The 21,841-nt window shown below is 49.2% G+C and overlaps 1 protein-coding gene across 1 annotated transcript in view; it reads right to left on the bottom strand.

Annotated features, from left to right (window-relative positions):
* The window catches only part of PTPN9 (protein tyrosine phosphatase non-receptor type 9), a 94,503-nt gene extending 73,809 nt beyond the window's left edge, over positions 1–20,694 (bottom strand). Inside the window, exon 1 of the mRNA XM_056128764.1 lies at positions 20,589–20,694. Within this exon, the coding sequence (XP_055984739.1) occupies positions 20,589–20,651 (63 nt within the window). The 5' untranslated portion in view covers positions 20,652–20,694. The remainder of the gene's footprint in view (positions 1–20,588) is intronic.
* Between the last annotated feature and the right edge of the window lie 1,147 nt (positions 20,695–21,841).

Here is a 21,841-nt window from a genome sequence, read left to right as displayed (position 1 = left end):
TTTCGGCAAATGCTTCAGTATACAGCTTCTGCCGGCTCCGGTGGACAGCACTCTGAGTGGACTGAGCGCCCGTCTTCCTTGCTCTGCCTCCTCACAGCACAGCTGGGTGCTGACAGCGCAAAGGCAAGTGCTCGGCCTCTCCAAGCACTGTCTGGTGGGAAGACAGAGACAGTGAACAGCTCCCATACTATGTGCCTGGCTGAAGGACCTACAAACTCCAGGAAATAGAAATGGAATTTAGACCACTTCCACTTAGGGCAGATACACGAAAGGCACGCGGTCGTAGAGGGGCAGGAGCGAGCAGCGTGATCCATTCGTATCTTGCTCCTTCCAGCCTGCGAGGGGGGCTGTTCTCCAGAGCAGCAGAACTCAGGTGTCAAACACTTGCCAGTCTGCTTGGGAGGGCTTAAAACGGACAGCGAGGAGAGAAGAGGCTGAGCACAGGAGAGAAAAGGCTCAGCATGCAGGAAGCCGGGCTCTGGTCCGTCCTTGGCACCCCAGGGCCCCCAGAACACCACCCAGGAGTGACCCCTGCCCCGGCATTAAGCTGGGAACAGCCCCCAACGCTGTCAGGTGCAGACTCCTAAACAAAACAAAACACCCTGAAACTCGAGGAAGAAAAATAAAAATTCCTAGGTAAAACTGGAGAAACTATCAGGAATGATTTTGAATGAAAGCAATAAAGGAAATGACTAAGATACAAGAGAAAATAGATGAAGGGCTGAGGGTTGAAGCGATCACTCAGTGGACTGAGTACATGCAGGAAGTCTGGGCTCAGTCCCTACTGCTGGGAATGACCCCTAAGCACAGAGTCAAGACAGCCCCAAAACAAAAAAGAAACTATTTAAGTTGCTAATATCTTAACTTCAGGACCGGAACAACAGTCCAGCGGGGAAGGTGTTTACCTTGCATGCAGCCAACCCGGGTTCAATCCCCGGCATCCTACACAGTCCCCTAAGCACTGCCAAGAGTGATTCCGAGTGTGGAGCCAGGAGTAACCCCTGAGCATTGCTGGGTCCGACCCAAAAAACAAACTAAAATTTAATAAAACCCCAGTATCTTAACTCCAGACATCTATGATAGAGCTATCCAAAATAAGTGGAGGTCACAGGACTAAAGACATGGTACAAAGGGTAAGGTGCTTGCCTTGTACACAGCCAACACGGATTCGATCTCTGGCATCACAAAGGGTCGCAAGCCTCACCTACATCCCTGAACGTAGAGTCAAGAGTAAGCCCTGGGCACTGCCGGGTGTGCACATTCCTTCCACCCACGGCAAAAATAAATAAATTTAGGTTTATAAATTTAGGTTGATTTTGTAAAATAATACACGGGATCTATCCATGATTCAGTGGATTTCTGAATGTAATTTGCCAATAGATGGGTAAATCTCACTAAAATCGTAAAAAGTGGGATGGCAGTGTATCTCAGAATTTTATGCCCCAGTAAAAATCCACAAACACTACAAAATTCTGAAGAATCAAGATAAAAGAGCAATAGATATGATGGTGCTGTTAAGAGCACCATTCATAATTAATAATGGAGATGACAGATTGTTTTCTTAACGCAGATTCTAAAACTGGCATGGTGATAATGATATTAGAGACAAGAAATCCAATTATTTGCTGGGTATCACATTTATTATTTTTTAAATGAAGCGAGGTATTTTGTATTGAAAGATATTTACGGGGCTGGAGTGATAGTACAGTGGGTAGGGCATTTGCCTTGCATGCGGCCAACTGGGGTTCGATTCCCAACACCCCAAGAACCACCAGGAACAATTCCTGAGTGCATGAGCCAGGAGTAACCCCTGTGCATCGCCACGTATGACCCAACACGGGGGAAAAAAAACTTATTTAGATGTGAGGGGAAGGGACCGGAGCGATAGTAACAAGAATGTTTGCCTTATATGTGGCCAATCCTGGTTTGATCTTCGGCACCCCAGAAGGTGCTCCTGAGGACTGCCAGGAGTGATCCCTGAGTACAGAGCCGGAGTAAGTCCTGATGACCACCAGGGGTGATCCAAAAACGAGAAAAAAAAAGAGAAAAGAAAAAGACAGATATGAAGGGAGAAAGAGGAATACGCGTTCAAGTGAGAGCACGGGATTTTTCCAGAGAGGGTAACAGAGAGAAAGAGAGATTCAAGAGAGGACGTGGCCTCCTACTCATTTTAAAGGTTAGGATGGGGATCTGGGGAGAAAGCTTAAGCATATGATCTGCATGTGGAAAGCCCAGGTCCCATCCACAGTCGCGAGTGCTGCGGGAGTGACCCCCCACAACAGGCCAGGAGCAGCCCGTGAGAACTAACAAGCGAGGCCGAAACAGATGAGGAAGGGTGAGAAATCTCGATAGATTTTTGCTGGCAGTTTCACCCTAAAATCATGAGGGAACTGCTCGACTGATTTGATACTGACCAAGAAGACAAGAGAGCTAAAACACTAAAACAGAGTCTCAGGGAAAGCAACATGTAATCTTTGAAAACGTGAGGTCCAGTGGCTGTACGATCACACGGACGAATTTCACAGAGCGAGTCCTAGCTGTAGCACCACTTTCCCTGGGTTAAGCACACAACTTCATTCGTTTGCAGGATATTAAAAAAAAAATGCAGTGTGAGACTAACACCCAAAGACAATAGAAATGAGGGCCAGGAGGACTGTCCATGGTTGGAAGCTTGCCAAAAGTGGGAGGTGGGGGTGGAGAACTGATGCTCATCGCTCGCAAAGCGAGCACCCTCACCCCTGTACTACCTCTCTGGCCTCTCGACCACTTTTCTAGTTTCAGAACCTCAGGCAAGTTACTTTAAAGTTTTTTTGTTTTGTTTTTTTTTTTAAACCTGGAGCTAGAGAGTCAGTATAGCATTTTTGGATGAGGAATCTCTGGCATGAAAAAACCTACAGACATACTATTCTTGTGTAGCTGTATGTTTATTATCATTATTTTTTTTTTGGTTTTTTTTTGGGGGGGGTCACAACCAACAGTGCTCAGGGCTTACTCCTGGCTCTGCTCTCAGGGATCACTCAGGTGACCATATGAGTGCCAGGGTGTTTATTTAAATTGAATTGCCACTAGGCACACAGTTACAGTTGTTTATTATTGGGTTTCCAACATCCTTCCTTCGCCAGTGCACATTTCCATCTACTAATGTCCCCAGTTTCCCCCTACAGCAGACACTTTTCTCTGTCTCTGTCTCTGTCTCTCTTTCTCTCTTGCCTTTTAGGCATTATGGTTTGCAATACTATTACCAAAAGGGCATCATGTATATCCCTTTACCTCCTTTCAGCACTCAGTTCTTTCTTGTCCAGAGTGACCATTTCCAACCATCATTGTCACAGTGGTCCCTTCTCTGTCCTCACTGTGCTTGTTTTTAAATGTCCTCCTCCTTCTTCGGGGATGGAACCCAGGCTGGCCACATGTAAGGCCTTACCGACCGTACTTTCTCTCCGGCACGCCAGAATTCTGTACCTCTACTCTAAGTATGCTGGTCCACAACGAAAACAACAACAACAAAAACCCATTTGGGGCACGGAGTATGTTCGACTGATAGAGTACATGCTTCACAAGTGTGTGGCCCTGGCTGGATCCTGGCACCATCATTGTGTCCCCACAATAATAACAAAATAAAATGTTTCGGAAAGCTCAAAATCTGCATGTAGCAGGTACCAGGCCAACTCCGAGGAGTCTGTGCTAACGGGTCTCAAGTTCTAGGAGGCTAATATGGAAAAAAAAACACGCCCGAGAAAGAACAATCGGGACACTTGCCTTCAACACGGCTGACCAGGTTTGATTCCTAGCACCCCACATGGTCCCCCGAGCCCTGCCAGGAGTAATTCCTGTGCACAGAGCCAGGAGTAAGCCCTAAGCACCGCCAGTTGTGGCCCAAAATCAAAAATCAAAAATAAAATATGTGGGCTGGAGCGATAGCACAGTGGGTAGAACGTTTGCCTTGCACTCGGATGACCTGGGTTCAATTCCCAACATCCCATATGGTCCCCTGAGCACCACCAGGAGTAATTCCTGAGTGCATGAGCCAGGAGTAACCCCTGTGCACCACCAGGTTTGACCCAAAAAGCAATAACAATAATAATAATAATAATAATAATAAAATACGTCAGTGATAGAGATGACACTGGGCAGGAGAGCACTGGCCTTGCGTGAGAGAGGTCCTGGCGAAAGAGGTCCTGGCCTCAATCCTGGCCCTACAGGGGCTACAGAGACAGGCTAGAGCATCTGTTATGAGTCCTCAAGTTTCATCCCTAACCACATGGCAGCCCCATACAGAGAGCACTGCTGACTGCAGCCCCGGGGACCCCAGCAGCATCGGGTCAGGCAGCACCTTATTGCAGGACCCATGCACTGCTGTGTTGAGACCTCACAGGTAGGACAAGTACTGCCGTGGTGACCCGGGGGCTCCCCAGAGCACTGCTCAGGAGCGCCACCCCACCCCAATAAAAAGGAAAAACAGTTCAGCTCTGGAGGTTTCAGGCCAAATGTGTCAGTGACAAGCTCAAAAACACTTTTCTTTGAAGACAGAAAATCATTGTGGAAATGCCGAAGACACAAGCACAGACAGAATACTGAATAAAAATGACATGTCTGAGTAATGAAAGTTTTTTTTTTAAATCAATTTCACAAAATTAAGACCTTATCCTGGAGCCAGACATGTGGTTCAGTGGTAGAGCACACGCTCCGCGTGTACAAATGTCCTCGGTTCAATTTCCCCAAATCACTGGCGTCCCCTCTGAGCACTGCCAGGCTGAGCACTCCAGGGAGTGGCCCTTCCCTGCCGCAAAAACCCACAATCTAAACCTCTAAAAGGAACACAGATGCTAGTATGTTTTTTTCTAATTTATTCTTATTAAAACACTGTGATTTACAAAGTTATTCGTAACACAGATGTTTCAGGCCTTACAACGTTCCAACGGCAGCATGACATTCTCTACCGATGTCCCCAGGTCACCCCCCCAGTCTGCACCCTCAGAGGGCACATAACTAATTTACTTCACTGTGCTTGCTCCAACAAAACTTAAATGCTTTTGCTGTTTTGTTTTGGGGTCATAGCAGGGCTACTCAGGGCTTACTCCTGGCCCTTTCCTCGGGGATCACCCTTGGCGGGGCTTAGGGCACAACAGAGGGTGCTGGGGACCAAACCTGGTCCACCACGTACAAGGCAAGCACTCTACCTGCTGTATTATCTCTCCGGCTACATGCTGGCACTTATAAAGAAAATCCTCAAAAAAGGAGAATCTGACAGGTAATTATATTAATTGTATGTTCCACCAACTCAAATCTTAAAAGGGACAACCTGAAGAGACTAGATGGATGGCCGCACAGCATTCTCCATGGATCCAGATGTTCCAGGGCACTCACAAACACACACGAACAAAGGCGGAGAACACAGAGAAAGGAATAATTGAGCGGTTCTGACCAAAAGGGAAAGTCACAGCCCAGAATGAGTAAAGACCTGTTAATGGGGCCAGAATAACAAAAAGTGCTTTGTGAGAACTGTCTAGATCAACTCCTACTTCTCCCATTATCTACCAATAAGTACAATCTTCAACGTGAAAAAGGAAAGAGCAAGCCTTGTAGAAAACAAGTAATAAAGCTTAAAATAGTAGAGTCCTTAATTGTTGTAAATTCACAATCACTTCCAAACCTGACAGTTCTGAGAATCCTAGGGGAGCCTGGTGAGATCTGCTCTGCGACAAAAAGCAAAAGCAGGTGGCCAAGCCCAAGGATGAGCAAACAGGGTCCTGACTGCAAAGAAGGAACATTTCCCAGGCATCTTGGATACACTATACACCTGATCTTTCTCTGACAGATGTGGACACAGAAACTTAGTCTATGGACCTTTCTTTAAACAAACTGGGGAGGCGGGCGGGGGGGGGGAGGAATTGGGCAACACTCAGTAGTACTCAGGACTTAACTCCTGGCTCTGTCCTCTGAGATCGCTCCTGGCAGTGCTCAGGGGACCATATAGGATGCCGGGGATCAAACTCTGGTCAGCCACTTGTAAGGCAAGCACCCCATCTACTGTACTCACTTCAGCTCTGAATCCTTTTTATTATATTTTTAAAATTTTATTTTGTTTTTGGGGCCACAGTCATTAATGCTCAGGGGTTACTCCTGGCTCTGTGCTCAGGAATCACTCCTCTGGGATGCTGTGAATCTAACCCAGGTCAGCTGCATGCAAGGCAAGCGTTCTACCTGCTGTACTATTATTACTCTAGCCCCTCTAGATCCTTTTATTTATTTATTTTTAATTTTTTAAATTAATTAATTAGCCATTTATTTAGCTTTCTAAGTCACATCCAGCGATCCTCAGGAGTTACCCCTGGCTCTGCACTCAGGAATTACTCCTGGTGCTCCAGGGACCACATGGGATGCCGGGGATCACACTCAGGTCGGCCACGTGTAAGGCAAGTGCCCCCCCTGCTGTACTATCTCTCTGGCCCTGGATCCTCTTAAAAGACGAACTATAAGCTCATAGAAAGGGCAGTGCTGACCATCAGAAGCAATTTACTAACAACAAATTTTTCAAGAAGGAATACAACTAGATTGAAAAACAAGGAAAGATACAGCAGTGCCAAAGAAAAATCTGGAATCTCACAGGGACATGTCAAGAATATATACTCTCCAGAACTACCACAAACCTGCTCGATCAGATTCTCCATCTTCCCTGGGTCCCTACTTGGTGCTCACGCAGGTACACTTGAAAGTCACTGATACCAGGAACGGAGCATCAGAGGCAGGTTTCAGGTCTCCGGGGACAGCAAGACTTTCTTGAAGGGGACGGAGAGAAAGTACAGCAGGTACATGTTTGCCTCACACGCAGCCAAGCCTGGTCTGATCCCTGGCACCATCCACGGTCCCCAGAAGTGATCCATGAACACAGGGTCAGGAATAACTCCTGAGCACAGTATGTGTCCAACCCCCACAAATAATTTTCTAATAATTTGCTCCATGTATATCTACCAGGTCAGCTGCATGCCAGGCAGGCCCCTTGAACCCAGTACTCTCTCTCCCGCCCCTAAAGTTCTAGTCTTAACACAAAGGGGAGACTCAGGACATCTTGAAAGGGCATTTTGCCTTACACGCATCCACAAGTCCACTCTCTCCGTTAAAGTACATCAATTCTATGGACAGGAGAGACAGCACAGTGGGTAGGGCACTCTTGCATGTGACCATCCAGGCTTCAATCCTGAGCACTAGAACCCCGAGGCCCTAAACCCCACCAAAAGTGAAGCCTGACCACTGAGCCAGGACAAAGCCCTGAGCACAACTGGGTGTGGCCCAATGCTCTTTTTTAAATTAAAACTATAAACAAAAATACAGTACATAATAAGTTCTTTCACAAATAAGTATACAATTAAGTACTTTGGCTTAAGCCAAAATGCTCAACCCACAAATGACAGACAAGGCAGAGCTGTTACTGGTATATATATAATCATACAGGCACATGGTACATAGAAATGTGAACACAAATGATGCTTATTGGAGTGGGAACTGCAGTTAAGAAGGAGTCTGAATCCTAGTACTTCTTCCTCAGTAAGTTACTGAAAGCCCCTGAATATCATCCCCACAGCGCCTCAATAACCCTATGTCATCCTAAGCAAAACACTACCCACTTCCTAGGCTGTGTGAGGGAAAAAACCATTTCAGTGAAGTCCCAATCACTCCTGAGCAGACAGATTTTGACCTCTCACACTAATGATGCAGAAACACAGGTCTTATAGGCATGAGAGGCTCCTCTCCTTGACAGTTACCGAAGAGCTAGAGAAATACTTACAGAGAACTAGAGAACAGCTCCTCAGGGACAGAGACCCCATCCATGCTGAACAAAAACCTGACCCACAGCAACAGGAAATTAGGGGCCCCTGAGGGAATGTATCTACTATTATTTGTTCGTGACCGATAAACCTGCAGCGCCATAGATACTAACATGAAAAGGGCAAGGAATGCAACATACTAACCACTTTACAAAAAGAACACACTTCATTGCAACACTCAGAAACATTTGGAGGGGAACGCAAAGGCCACAATCACCATCTAATCCTTCCTTAGAAGGGCTCTATGATCTATTCTTCCTGGCATATAACATCTCTTCATCTCTGAAAACCACGGCACGCAAAAGCAGCAGAAACAGCTTATTCTCTGTGAGGGCTGTATTATTTAAAAACTAGCTTAGAGTTTTTCCATTTATAAAGCTACCTGCTTACGTTTGGAACTTCTGAATAGCAAATGTGTTTAAAGCCAACTAGCTTTAAAAAGAAGGCCCTGTAGGCCAGAGAAGTATAACAGGGTTAAACCTAAGTCTTACATGGAGCTAACCTCACTAAACTCCCTGCTCCACACAGTCCTGCAAGAATCACCCAGGGGCACGGGCCAGAGCGACACTAGAGAGGGCAGGGCACTTGCCTTGCACATGGCGGGCCCAGGTTTGGTGCCCAGCGCCACACATAGTCCCAAGCCCTCCAAGACTGATCCTGAGTGCAGAGCCAGAGGAAACCGTTACCATTGCTGGGTGCCCCTACTCCACCCTAAAAACGACAACAAGAATCACTAGGAGCAGCCACACACAGAGCCCGAGCATACTGCATTCTTGAGGCCTCCCAGTGAACTGTCCAGAGGGGCCCCCAAGCCCCAACAGGTTGGAAGTTTTCTTTAAAGGATGGGGCTGAAGAGATACAGTACAGCCGGTAGGGCACCTGCCTTGCATGCAGCCAGTGCAGGTTCGAGCCCCAGCCCCCATCTGTTCCCCAAGCACCACCAAGAGTAAGCCCTGAGGAGCTCACGAGGAACCCCAAGCACCTCTGGATGCGCTCCAAAGCCAAAACAATTATTTAAAAAATAGGGGCCAGACTCGGTGACCGCCATCCTCCAGAGGCCACTGGACAATCAGATTTGGGCCCACAGTGACGAGGCACATGGGGCCTCATGGGATGGGGATGGAGCCAGCCCTTTCCTCCCCACCCCAACAAGAACCCCGAGACGCCGCCCACGAACAGCCTCTCTGGCTCCTGATCAAGCTGCTTAACGGCCATGATCCCAAGGACTCATAAACAAATCTCAGAACCCAGCGGCTTTCAGCAGAAATGCATCTGGTCCCGCAGTGAATTACAGGAGTCCCGGGAGGAAAAGGGTGCTGTCCCTCCGCCTGCTCCCCCTTGGCAGCTCGGTGGCCATCATCCTCCAGAGGCCACTGGACAGTCAGGTTTGGGCCCACAGTGACGAGACACACGGGGCCTCATGGGATGGGGGTGGAACCGGCCCATTCCTCCCTGCCCTGAGATCCGGAGTTGCCGCTCACAAACGGCCTCTCTGGCTCCTGATCAAGCTGCTTAATGGCCATGATCCCAGAGACTCAGGAACAAAGCTCGGAACCCAGCAGGTGTTGGCAGAAATCCCTCCAGATTTAACTGTTAAAATTTTAGAATTCCAAAATCATGCAGCCACTACTGCGGCCACGCGACATCATTCATGTTGTTCATAACCAGCAATAGAAAACAAATTGTAGAAAACAAACTGTCTACAGCTGCCTTCTCAGCAGATCTGAGTGTTGGGGTAAAATCCCAAATAATAATGGTGGCTCTGAAGTCGAAATGTTGAATAAAATCAGAGAGAGAGTAATGTGGAAATCATCTGCCCCACAGGTAGGGGGAGGGTGTGAAATTAGGGGGGAGGGGTGGTATACTGGGGTTTTTGGTGGTGGAAAATGGGCACTGGTGAAGAGACAGGTGTTTCATCACTGTATGACTGAGACTTAAACCTGAAAGCTTTGTAACTGCTCTCATGGTGATTCAATAAATAAATTTATAAAAAGAAAAGTAAGGTAGAGTTCATGCCCAATTCAATCAGCCTAATCAACGGCTGAATAAATAGCAGTACTCCTACGTTGGGCTGGAGCAATAGCACAGCGGTAGGGCGTTCGCCTTACAAGCGGCCAACATGGCCGACCCAAGTTCGATTCCTCCGCCCCTCTCGGAGAGCCCGGCAAGCTACCGAGAGTATTCGATATGCCAGACACAGTAACAACAAAGTCTCCAATGGAGACGTTACTGGGCCCGCTCGAGCAAATCGACGATCAACGGGAGGGCCTTTACCTTTACCTTTACTCCTACGTTAAAAAAAAGGGGGAGGGGGGCTAGACATGTTCAAGAGGTAACACGCTTGCCTTGCACACAACCAACCCGGGTTCAATCTCTGACAGCTCATATGGACCCCTGAACATCATCAGAAGTGGTTCCTGAGCACAGGGAACCCCTGAGCACTGCCAGTCGTGGCCCCAAAACAAAAACAAGAGGCAGGAGCTGGAGAGAGAGTACGGCACGCAGGGTGCTCACCTTGCAAGCAGCCAACCCAGATTCAATCCCCCACCCCACGTACTCTGATAGGTAAGGGTTGGACGGCCACTCTGCCTCTATGTACCCTTTTTTGGTTCAAGAAATGGTGTATCTTGGGATGGAGCAATAATACACCCGCTACAGCATTTGCCTTGCATGTGGTCGACCTTGGCTGGATCCCCTTCATCCCATATGGCTCCCCAAACCAGGAGTGATCCCTGAGCATTGCTGGGAATGGCCCCCCCCCCCCAGAAAAAAAAAGCCTTATTTGGAGTGTTACTGTGGTGGGAAAGTTAGAAACATCACCGGTAGCTAAGCAGGTTACTAAGAAGGTAACCAGGGAGGCCGTGGAAGGCAGCTGGCAGGGGATCATATGAACGGCCCCTTCTGGGAACCAGGAAAGAAGTAGCACTGCCAGATGTCTTCCCATTGTTCATCATTTGCTCGAGCAGGCCCAGTAATGTCTCCATTGTGAGACTTGTTACTGCAGGCAAAGATGAACAGTCATAAATCATAAGATTCTGACTAAAAGACAGAACAGGAGAGCCAAGAAAGGGGAGATGGGGCCACGGAAATAATTAATATCTTTAGTATGTGTCCACATGGAACTTAAGAATGTATTCACCCCAAAGATTCCCAGCAACGAGGTCCCCCCTAAGTCCCCTATTGTGTCCCTCCTGCCTGAATGTACCCCAAAGTATCGTCACCAAGCACCAATCAAGAAACCCTGTTTTTTTGCTCTTCCTACATAAAGCGCTCTGAACCTCTGCTTGGGCTCGCAATTTCCAGTGACTGCCTAGCTGCAGCTCATCGAGATGTTAATAAAAATCTTGCTTCTCCCCTAAAGGTGGTTTCAGTGACATTGATTACGTGAACTCCATTGCAACAATATGATCCTCAGAGTCCAATCAGGAACTCTAAGCACAGAGCAAAGAGAAAACCCTGAGCATGGTGGGGCGTGGCCCAGAATCCAACAAAAAATCCCAAAAAAAGTAGGAATGTGTGACTTTGTTTCTAAAAACTGGTACAAGATTCTTCAGACGCAGTCTAAGGTTTCTCTACCTTGGCACTCTGGACACTGTGAGTCAGGAATTTCTTAGATATGCAACATTACAGGGTTTTTAGCAGAATTCTACCAGGTGCCAGCAGCACACTCCAACTGTGACATTTTTGAAACAGTGCTAACTTTGAGGAGGGCCTTATGGCCACCCTGGGTGAAAATGCCAGAGGTAAATCATGAAATGAGAACTTTTTCACTAAGGCTGTTTGAGATATGGAAGATGACAAAAACTATCATTCTTGAGCAACTTTTTTAATCATCGGATGAGTTTCAGGGGTGAATCTAAACCAAGGCCTCACACATGTAAAATAAGCATTTACAGTGAACGTTTCCAAGTAATAAATTTACTTTGAAAGAAGCAATAAAGTGGCAGAGAGATATATTGTGGGTAGGGCAACTGCCTAGCGCAGGGCCAACCCAACCCAGATAATAATTCCCGGCACCCCATATGGTGCCCCATGCCATAAGAAGTAAGACCCAGAAGTTAGTCCTGAGTATCGCTGGTTGAGGCCCAAAGACAAAAGAAGAAAAAAGAGAAGAAGAGATGGTGAAGGAGGAACAGCAGTAAGACAGAGAAAGTCACAGTAAGTGCCGACAGATCAAATGAGTTACAACCTCATAACCATCTTCACTATTAGAAGCTTTAGACTGGGATTGGAGAGACAAATCAACAGGCTGAGCTCAGGCTTTGCCGGCAGAAGGCCCAGGTTTGATCCTTGTCATCACATGATCACCCAAGTACAGAACTGGGTGACCCCTGAGCACTGTCTGGTAGACCCCAAAACAAACAAACAAGTTTTAGGCTATCTTCCAGTTCATGACTACTAAGTCGGTCTTTTCTTCCTATTTGTTTTTTGGGTGTGTACACTGAGGGGAGGGGTTTGGGCCACACCCAGGGGTTGCTGAAGATTATTCCTGCTCTGTGCTCCAGAGCGATCCTGTTTCCTAAAAATGAAGGGGATGAATACCATTATCTCTGTTTATTTATTTCGGGACTACACCTGGTGGTACTTGGGCGTACTCCTGGTGGGCTAGGGGAGACCATTTAGTCTCTGGTCTCATGCCTTTACTATTTACCTACTGCATGTGGTGACGAGGATCTTATATCTGTAAAAGGTTATGGGTTTTGTTTTGTTGTTTCTGGGCCATACCAGGTATGCTCAGGGGTTACTCCTGACTCCATGCTCAGGGATTACTCCTGAGGGGGCTCAGGAGACCATACAGGATGTCAGGGATAGAACCTGGGTTGGCCACGCACAAGTCAAGCAACTTACCTCCTGTACTATCTCTTCAACCACTCCAGTCCTGTATCTGTAAGAGGTTTCACCTACTTAAAATCTTAATTACAGGGCAAGAGCTATAGTACAGCGGGTGGAGTGTTTGCCTTGCACGTGGCCAACCTGGGTTCGATCCCCGGCATCCCGTGTGTTCCACCAGCACCACCAGGAGTAGTTCCTGAGTGCAGAGCCAGGACTGACCCTCCCCCAAAAAAGCCAAAAAAAATCTTAGTCACTTAATTTCTACTTATAAGTGGTTCTGTTATTTCTACTCATAAATAGAAAAATGCCACGTTTGAGGGGCCAGAGAGCTAGTACAGTGAGTGAGGTACCTACTTGCAAGCAGCCAACCCAGGTTCAATCCTGGGCACCTCATACAGTTACTGTTAAGAATTTAAGAATGATTCCTGCGAACAGAGTCAGGAATAAACCCCGAGCTCCACTGGGTGTGGCCAAAAAAAACAACCAAAAGACAACAAACTTAGATTCAGGGCGCTCAGTAACTCAGGTCCACAGTTACGGGAGCCGAAACTGGAGCCAACGCCAAAAGGGAGATTCTTCCGACAAGCACAGGCCTCCAGCACTAAGGCGTGTAGGACACTAAACTACTTACCTTACCCCACCTACCCCCAAGAACACCTTCCCCTATTCCAGAGGAAGAGGAATACAATACTGTGATAGTCCACACACAATTAGGAGCTCTTCAGGAAAGAATCACACAGGGGAAAAGAGGGTGATTGCTCTGGGGAAAAGTATCCTGCTATCTAAGGCTTCAGACTGGGTGGGGGACGTTGTGAAGTTATGAAACAGTTAAGGACTGGAGGTCCTGGGGCCACAGTGATAGTACAGGAGGGAGGCGTTTCCAGGAACACTTTATGGTCCCCCAGCACTGCCAGGAGTAATTCCTGAGTGTAGAGCCAGGGGTAACCCCTGGGCATTTCCCGGAACCCTTTATGGTCCCCCAGCACTGCCAGGAGTGCAGAGCCAGAAGTAACCCCTGAGCATCGCAGGGTGTGACCCCCCCCCAAAAAAAAAACCGACTGGAGGTCCTGGGACCAAATAGATAGTACAGCTTGTCTTGCACAATCCCAGATGGTCTCCAAGCCCTTCCAGGAGTGATACCTGAGAACAGAGACAGGAATAAGCCCTGAGCACCACTGGGTATGACCAGAAAAAATAAAAAAAAGACAAAAGGTCTTCATCTCTTAACAAATACTTTGTTAGGGCATGTGGCTGATTTTTTTTTTTGGGGGGGGGGGAGGATGTCACATCCGGCAGTGCTCGTGGTTCTGTGCTCAGGGTCACTCCTCCTGGCAGTGCTCAAAGACCCATGAATGTGAGAAGTCAATCCCAAGCCTCCGGCATACAAAGTATGTACTCAGTCAACTGAGCTATTTCTCTGACCCCTTATCTTCTGATCGTAATACTGCAATGAATCACCCACTTTGCTATAAACAGAAGTAAGAGGGCTGGAGCAATAGTATAGAGGGTAGGGCACTTGCCTTGCCTGTAGCCTACCCAGGTTCGATGAGTGGCACCACATATAGTCCCCAAGCCTGCTCAAGCCCTAATTAATTCTAAGTGAGCGCAAATGATGAGATGTCTTGCAGAAAACCTCCAGGTCTACTGAATATTCACAAAACTAAGTCAAACACTCTTGATGTGTTCAGAAAATTTATTTCTACATTGGCTTACATGACATTTATTTTTGAACATTTCTGGATGCTGGAAGTCCAGGAGGTGACTGATAAAACAACCTGGTTCTGGGTAAAACCCTTCTGACACTCAGAAGTCATCTTTTCACTGTGGATATGGGGGAATGAAGATGTTGCCGTGGCCGGGAAAAGTGGGGTGGGAGGCAGACTAGGAAGAAGAGTGCTTCCCTCTCTCGGCGTGACCCACCTCAGCCACCAGTGCTTGACAAACGCCTGGCCTGGGTTGGGACTGGTAAAGTCAGCTACGAGTGCTGACACAGCAGAGACACTCACACATCGCCAGCCCCACAAGGGAAATATCAACTGGTTCTGCATGGTGTGGGAGGTAATCCCTGCCACCCATTTTTCTTGGAGAGTCTTGGACAAAGGCTGGAACGAGGCATCCTCTCGGCGGAAGAAGGAAAGTCAGTGAACACGGAGGTTCAACATGCTCAGAAATGTTCACAGTAAGAATCTGACACGCAAATGAGCTTTCACCCAATTGCTAAGTACAGTATCATTCTTAATTGGAAAGAACCAAAAATGGGGCATTCTTCACCTTTCCCTCTCTGGAAGGCCTCAATTTAAACTTCATGAATCATTTGGTCTTTGACGCATGGTTACTTCCGGGGCAGAGATGACATTTAGCACAGGACATGTAAGGCTATGGGAAAAGGGAAGCTCTTGACCACAAGAACCAGGACAAAACCCCTGGCCCTGGGAAAAATGCCAAAAATTTCTGAAGTCTGCTGCAAGGCAGTTACATTTTTAGTTTCCGATGATTCTAAGAACACAAACTATTTTCTGAAAGCTACACTAAAACGCTGCAAACGAACCATGTCCTGGCATTCATAAGAATCCTTGCTAAGTGATGGTCTCCAAGCTAACCAGGAGTACTTTCCTCCTTTGGGCTGGTTTAAGCTAACTTGCCTTGAAATTTTTTCATTCAAAGACAGAAAACATCATAATAGCTAACTTTACAGTATGCGCCCTGTGTAAGCATCGGACTGAAAGCTCACATGTATTAATTTATTTAGTCTTGACAACAATGCACAACGCTATATACTCTGAATTTAAAGGTTTTTTTTTTTTTCCAGGTCACACCTGGCCATGCCTGGGAGTGACTCCTTGTTCTGGACTTAGAGATCATTCCTGGCAGTTCTCAGTGGACCATAATGGGTACCAGGAATCATAAGCGGGTCAGCTGCGTGCAAGGCAAGTGCCCTACCCACTGTACTATTGCTCCAGTCCCTGAACTTTTTTTTTTTTTGCTGCTGGGGGAAGAGTGCTGTGCCATACCTGGCGGTGCTCAAGGTTATTCCTGCTCTGCGTGAGGGATCACTCCCAGAAGTACTCTAGGACCCTGTCTGGTGCCAGGGATTGAATCAAGGTTGGCTGCATGCAAGGAAAGCACCTTAACTTCTGTGCTATCTCTCTAGACCCAGGAACATGAACTTTAAAGCAGGAATTTTCTTAAGTAGCTTTGAAAACATGTATTATTTAAATCACAACAAATTTAAAGAAAATTTACCGCTTTTAATGTAAGAGAAGCACTGTGTTATTAAACTCGTAGTACGGAGGGTGGAAGACTTGTCTTGCACACAGCCAACCCAGGTTCAATCCCCAGTACCCCATATGGTCCCCCAAGTGATTCCTGAGTGCAAAACCAGGGGTAAATTCTGAGCACAACCAGGTCTGCCCCCCAAAAAACTTAAATAAAATCACCATTAGTTTAAAATAAAAGTATGAATAAAAACACAAAGCACTTAAGGAAAATAACCTTTATTTTGTTCTATCACTGTAAGAAAACCCAAGCAAAGCTCAAAGACCCTAAAAGGTCATCATTGGTTAATTCAAGTATCTTTAAGCTACTAAAAGTCTATTTTATGATTTATTACAAATAAGTTCTCCTTACAACTTACGACCAAAGAGCCGGGGAGAAGCTCAAAGAATCAGAACATATTCTCTGCATAAGAAAATCCTGGGTTTGATTCCTGGCATCACATGATCCCCCAAGAAGGTCAAGTATGGCCACCAAACAAACAAACAAAAGAGGGGCTGAAGCGATAACACAGCGGGTAAGGCGTTTGCCTTGCACGCAGCCAACATGGCCAACACAGGTTCGATTCCCAGCATCCCATATGGTCCCCCGAGCACCGCCAGGAGCAATTCCTGAGTGCTTGAGCCAGGAGTAACCCCTGAGCATCGCCGGGTGTGCCACAAAAAAAAAAAAAAAAGAAACTTGTTGGGCCAAAGGATAGTACAGGTAGGGCGTCTGACTTGCACACAGCTGTCTATGCTCCCCTCCCCATCCTGAACGCTCCACTGAGTACCACCAGGAGTGATTCCTGAATACAGAGCCAGGAGTAAACCCTGATCACTGCAGGGTGTGACCCCAAAACAAAACAAACAAATCATACACGGTCAGAGGGTTATAAGGCACTTGCCTTGCATAAGGCTGCAGTGGTTGCAACACTGGTTTCAAATGCCTGCACCAGATTTGGTCACTCCCAAGCACAGTCAGGAAAAGCCCCTGAGGACCTCTGGATGTGGCCCAAACACTCTCCCAAAATAAATACATTTTTTATTAATTTTTTAAAAATTTTTGGTTCACAAAAAAATTGGGGGATTTAAAAAAATGTCCAGCCCTTTCTTATTATTAAAAAAAAAATACTGATCGGGGCTGGAGAGTTAGTATAACAGATAGAGCACTTGCCTTGCACACAACTAACCAGGGTTCAATCCCCAGCACCCCATATGATCCCTCAAGCACCACCAGAAATGATCCCTGAGCACCAAGCCAGGAGTAAGACCCAACCATCACTGGTCATATGCCAAAGACCAAAATAATAAGAAATAAAAAAGACTTTCAGAATCAGGGAGATCATTCAAAGTACCAAGTACACATGGTTGCATGCTGGAGGCCTGGTCTCATCCCTGGCACCCCACAGGGTCTCCAGAGCAGCCCCCAAGCATCAGTTCAGGTAGCAGCCCCACAGCAGGGTATGTGTGGGCCAAACAAACCAAATAAAAAGGCTTTTGCATTTACAGATAAACACACCAAAGAGGGACTATATTACTGACACAAAACCATCTTGGTTTTTAATGTCCTTCATATTTGGCCCCAAGGAGAGTTATTTATCTTGCCTAAAATAAAAAGACTAAAAAAAAAAAAAATAGGTTTGGAGCTGGAGCAATAGCACAGCGGGTAGGGCTTTTGCCTTGCACGTGGTCAACCCAGATTCAATTCCCAGCATCCCATATGGTCCCCTGAGCACTGCCAGGGGTAATTCCTGAGTGCAGAGCCAGGAGTAACCCCTGTGCATCGCCAGGTGTGACCCAAAAAAAAAAAAAAAGAGGTTTGATTGGGGCCACACCTCAAAACGGAGAACTGCCAATTCTATCTTAAGAAACACTTTTTTCCAAGAGTAATTACAAGAATAATTTCATCACAACTTCTTTTTCCTTTTTTTTTTTAAAAAAAGTCCGTGTGTGTGTGTGTGTGTGTGCATGCATGTGTGTGTGTTACTGCAATGCAGGACGACTGAACACATTTGGCTGTAATACAAAGGAGATCCACACACTTGGCTGGGGACCCAGGGATCCCTATCAGCAGAGCCACTGGGCTCACACTGGGGCCAGGAGTGCCCTGCTGGGAACTGAACCTGCAGCCTCAGCGGCCTTGGGCTTGCAAGACAGTCACTTCTGACACTGAGCTATCCCCAGAGTCCTCATCACAATCTCTGCATAGACTGTGTATGTTGTCTGCGGGCATTTCACTATAATGAGTAAAGATTTTCCCAATTTTTACCCATACTTTTAAAATATCATCAAAACAAGACATATAAATCCTCAAACTCACAAAACTGGCTGCAATGTACCAATACTGACACCTTAATTGACTAATCTTTTTTTTTTTTTTTTTTTTTTGCTTTTTGGGTCACACCTGGCGATGCACAAGGGTTCCTCCTGGCTCTACACTCAGGAGTTACTCCTGGCGGTGCTCAGGGATATGGGATGCTGGGAATCGTTTGTGCAAGGCAAACGCCCTACCTGCTGTGCTATTGCTCCAGCCCCATTCATTGACTAATCTTTACATGAAAGCACAGCCTAACAGGCAACATTTATAAGGGAGACAGAAAAATCTAGTGAGTAGAAATCATGGCTCCATTCCCTTCTAGCTATGAACAGTTTCCTTCCCTCAGCCTACATTTTCATATGTGCAAAATGAGTTAATAATTCCAATCTCGTGGGGGATGGGGGTTGCTTTTTGAAAGGTCAAGGGAAATCACACCAGGGAATGCTCAGGGATTGCTCCTGGCCCTGCACTCAGCAATCACTCCTGGTAGTGCTCTGGGGACCGCATGGAATGCCAGAGATGGAACCCAGGTTGGCCGCGTGCAAGGCAAAAGCCCTCCCCAATTCGATTACTCGGGGAGGATTAACTATATGCAACATGTTCAGCACAGTGTCTGACTCAAAGGAGGCACTCAGAAAACAATTAGTGTTACTCAATTGTTGTTCGTATCAGGCCCTTATAAAGGCAAAGCTTTTTTTTCACCTTGCATCTCACTAGTAGGCTCTACACTTATTAAGAAATGAATAAGTGAAGGCAAGAAACATCAAAGTTAAAAAATGAGGATTGGTCTATCAGTTGAACACAGATAGGAAATGAGTCTTTGAATAATGACCTTTAAAATAGTATTTATCAGGAGACTGGGGATGTGGCTTAGCAGCAAAAATAGATGCGAAAGGTCTGGCACATGTATCAAATCTCTGGCATAGCATACACACACACACACACACACACACACACACACACAAGTATCACGGGGCTGGAGAGAAGAGTACCGTGGCAGGCATTTGCCTTGCATGCAGCCAACCTGGGTTAAATTCCCTACATCCCATATACTCCCCTGAGTGCAGAGCCAGGAGTAATCCCTAAGCATCTACACATCTCCAGGTGTACCCCCACCCTCAAAAAAAAGAAAAAAAAAGCCAGGACAGCTCAGAGTCAGGGGGTCAGGGGTACATACCATGAATGCACAAGGACCAGAGTTCAATCTCTGACACCATACATGCCCTGACTCAGCACCACTAGTGTGGTCCCAGCAATGTGGCACAGCCTTGGCATTGAACCAAACAGCCCAGTGGACGAGAATTGGAGAGAGTGGCCCCAGATCATTTGAACACTGCAAGGGACATCCAACAAATAATAGGAACAGAGAGATGTACACAAGAGAGAGCACTTGCCCTGCACACAGCTGACAAGGTTCCATCCCTGACCCTGAGCCTCATCAGAAGTGACCACTGAGCACAGAGCCAGGAGTTAAGACCTGAGTGCAGCTGGGTGTGGCCCAACTCCCCCCCCCAAAATAATAATGCAGTTATGAGTTCCTATCAGTATATGTTTGATCTGTAGGGTTTATCTTACATAGCTAGGATCATGCAGCCCTTGAGTACTCCGGGGAGGGGAAAAAAAAAACACCAGTAAACAAATATACATATGCATTATGTCAAAAGGGGAGAGCTATTTTCATAGCAGAATACCAACGTCTCCAGGTCTCAGAAACAGGGGAGCCCGGCGTCTCGCTGGAGAAGAGGGGAAAGTCCTGTCCCTTCCAAAAACTGAAGGTCCTAAAGCTGGCAGCAGGGGCTCCGGGCCCACCTGCTCGCACCAGGCCCTGGCTAACAGCTTCTGCGCCGGGCTGCGGCCACCGGGATGCTCCCTCCCTTTGGCCGAGCGGCCGAACCCTTTCCGCCCGGTCCCCGCTGACCGCTGACCGTGTCTGGAGGCATCGAGCAGGCAAGACCGCGGCCGCAGAGCGAAAAATTCCCAGGGGGGGCGAGAAATGCACCGCCACGAACGGGCCGAGGCCGGGGCTTCTCCGAACTCGGGTCCGAAAACGCGCCCGGGCGCGAGGGCGCGTCGTCGACCCCAGCCGGGACCCCGCGGGCCGGCCGCGGTGCGACCCAGGGGGCTCCCCGGTCTGCGGCGCCGGGGGGCGAGGAGGAAACGGGGGGCCCGGCCCGGGGCGGTCCGGGTCCGCGGCCGCAGAACGGGGCGGCGGGGGCGAGGGCCCGGGCCTCGCCCTCCCCGCGGCGCCCCCGGGAGCCGCGGGTCGGGGCGGGCGGGACAAAGGCGGGCGGCGGGGGGCGCGGGGCGCGGGGCGCGGGGCGCGGGCCGGGGTCCGGACACGCCCACCGCCGGCCTTACCTGCTCCTCCTCGGGGCTCAGCGCGGGCGCCATGTCGGCCCGGGGCGCGGCCGCGGGCTCCATCCCGGCCCCGGCTCGGCGGCGCGTGCTGCGGGGCCCGGCCCGCTCCTCCTCCGGCCGGGGCCGCGCTGGGCGGGCGGGCGGAAGTCCGCGGCGAGCCGGGGCGCCCCCTCCCCTCCCCTCCCCTCCCCTCCCCTCCCCTCCCGCCCCTCCCCTCCCGCCCCGCCCCGCCCCTCCTCGCGGGGCGGGCGGGGGCCGGCGCGGGCGGGGGCCGGCGCGGGACGCCCGGCCCCGGCCCAGGACCTCCCCGGGCGCCGGCCCGCGGCGGAAGCGGCCCCGGCGGCCCCGCGGACGCTCAGAAGCCGCGGCGGGCGCGGGCGCGCGGGGGCGACGCGCCCCCCCGGCTGCGAGCCCCCCGCGGCCCCATTGAGGAGCCCGCGCGGCCCATTCACCAGCCCAAGGCGGCGGCGGCGGCGGCGGCGGCGGCCGGCAGGGGGCGCCCGAGGGCCGCGCGGGGCGGGGCTGCGGGCGGGCCGGGGGCGGGGCTCCCGGAGGCCCCGCCCCCACCCGCGCCCGGGGGCAGCTCGAGCCCCTCGCTCGCGGCCGCGTGGGCCGGCCCGGGCCCGGGCCACGCGCATCCCCCCCAGGGGCACTGGGAGCAGCCGCGAGCTCGGCCCGGGTGCGAAGGGACCCGGGAGGTGGTCGCGGTGCTCGGGCGATGATGCCCAGGCCTGACTCCGGGCTCTGCGCTCAGAAATCACTCGCGGCGGTGCTCGGGGACCCGATGGGGGGCCGGGAATCGAACCCTGGGCGGCGGCGGGCGAGGCAGGCGCCCTCCCCGTTGCGATGCTCCGGCGCTCCGCCTCCAGGGATCTTTGTATTTATATCCTACAAGTCTGAAACAATGTTTGATGCCTTAATGATAGGGTGTACGGCATTGTATGCTAACGAGGGAAAGCAAAACCACTTTTACTTGTACACGGATGCGCAGGGAAACTGCATGGGATGGGAAGGTCTTCCGAACTGGGTGAGGAGCTCGCCCCCCGGTTCTGAAGTTGGTCCCGGGACTTAGAGGGCCGGAGGGAGATTGTGGGCCACACCCTGAGGTGCTTAGGTGCTACTCCCTCCATACCCGCTGGCAGGGCTCCTGGGGATGGGCCATATCCTAGACCTCCTGCACGGGGAGAATTCCTTCAGGGTGTTGAATGATCACTCATCCCCGTTCTTGACTTTGAAAGCGACCTCTAACTTCC

This window comes from Sorex fumeus, unplaced genomic scaffold, assembly GCF_029834395.1.
Source record: "Sorex fumeus unplaced genomic scaffold, SorFum_2.1 ptg000067l, whole genome shotgun sequence".
Lineage (NCBI taxonomy): Eukaryota > Metazoa > Chordata > Mammalia > Eulipotyphla > Soricidae > Sorex > Sorex fumeus.
This window is presented reverse-complemented; position numbering and strand designations above follow the sequence as displayed.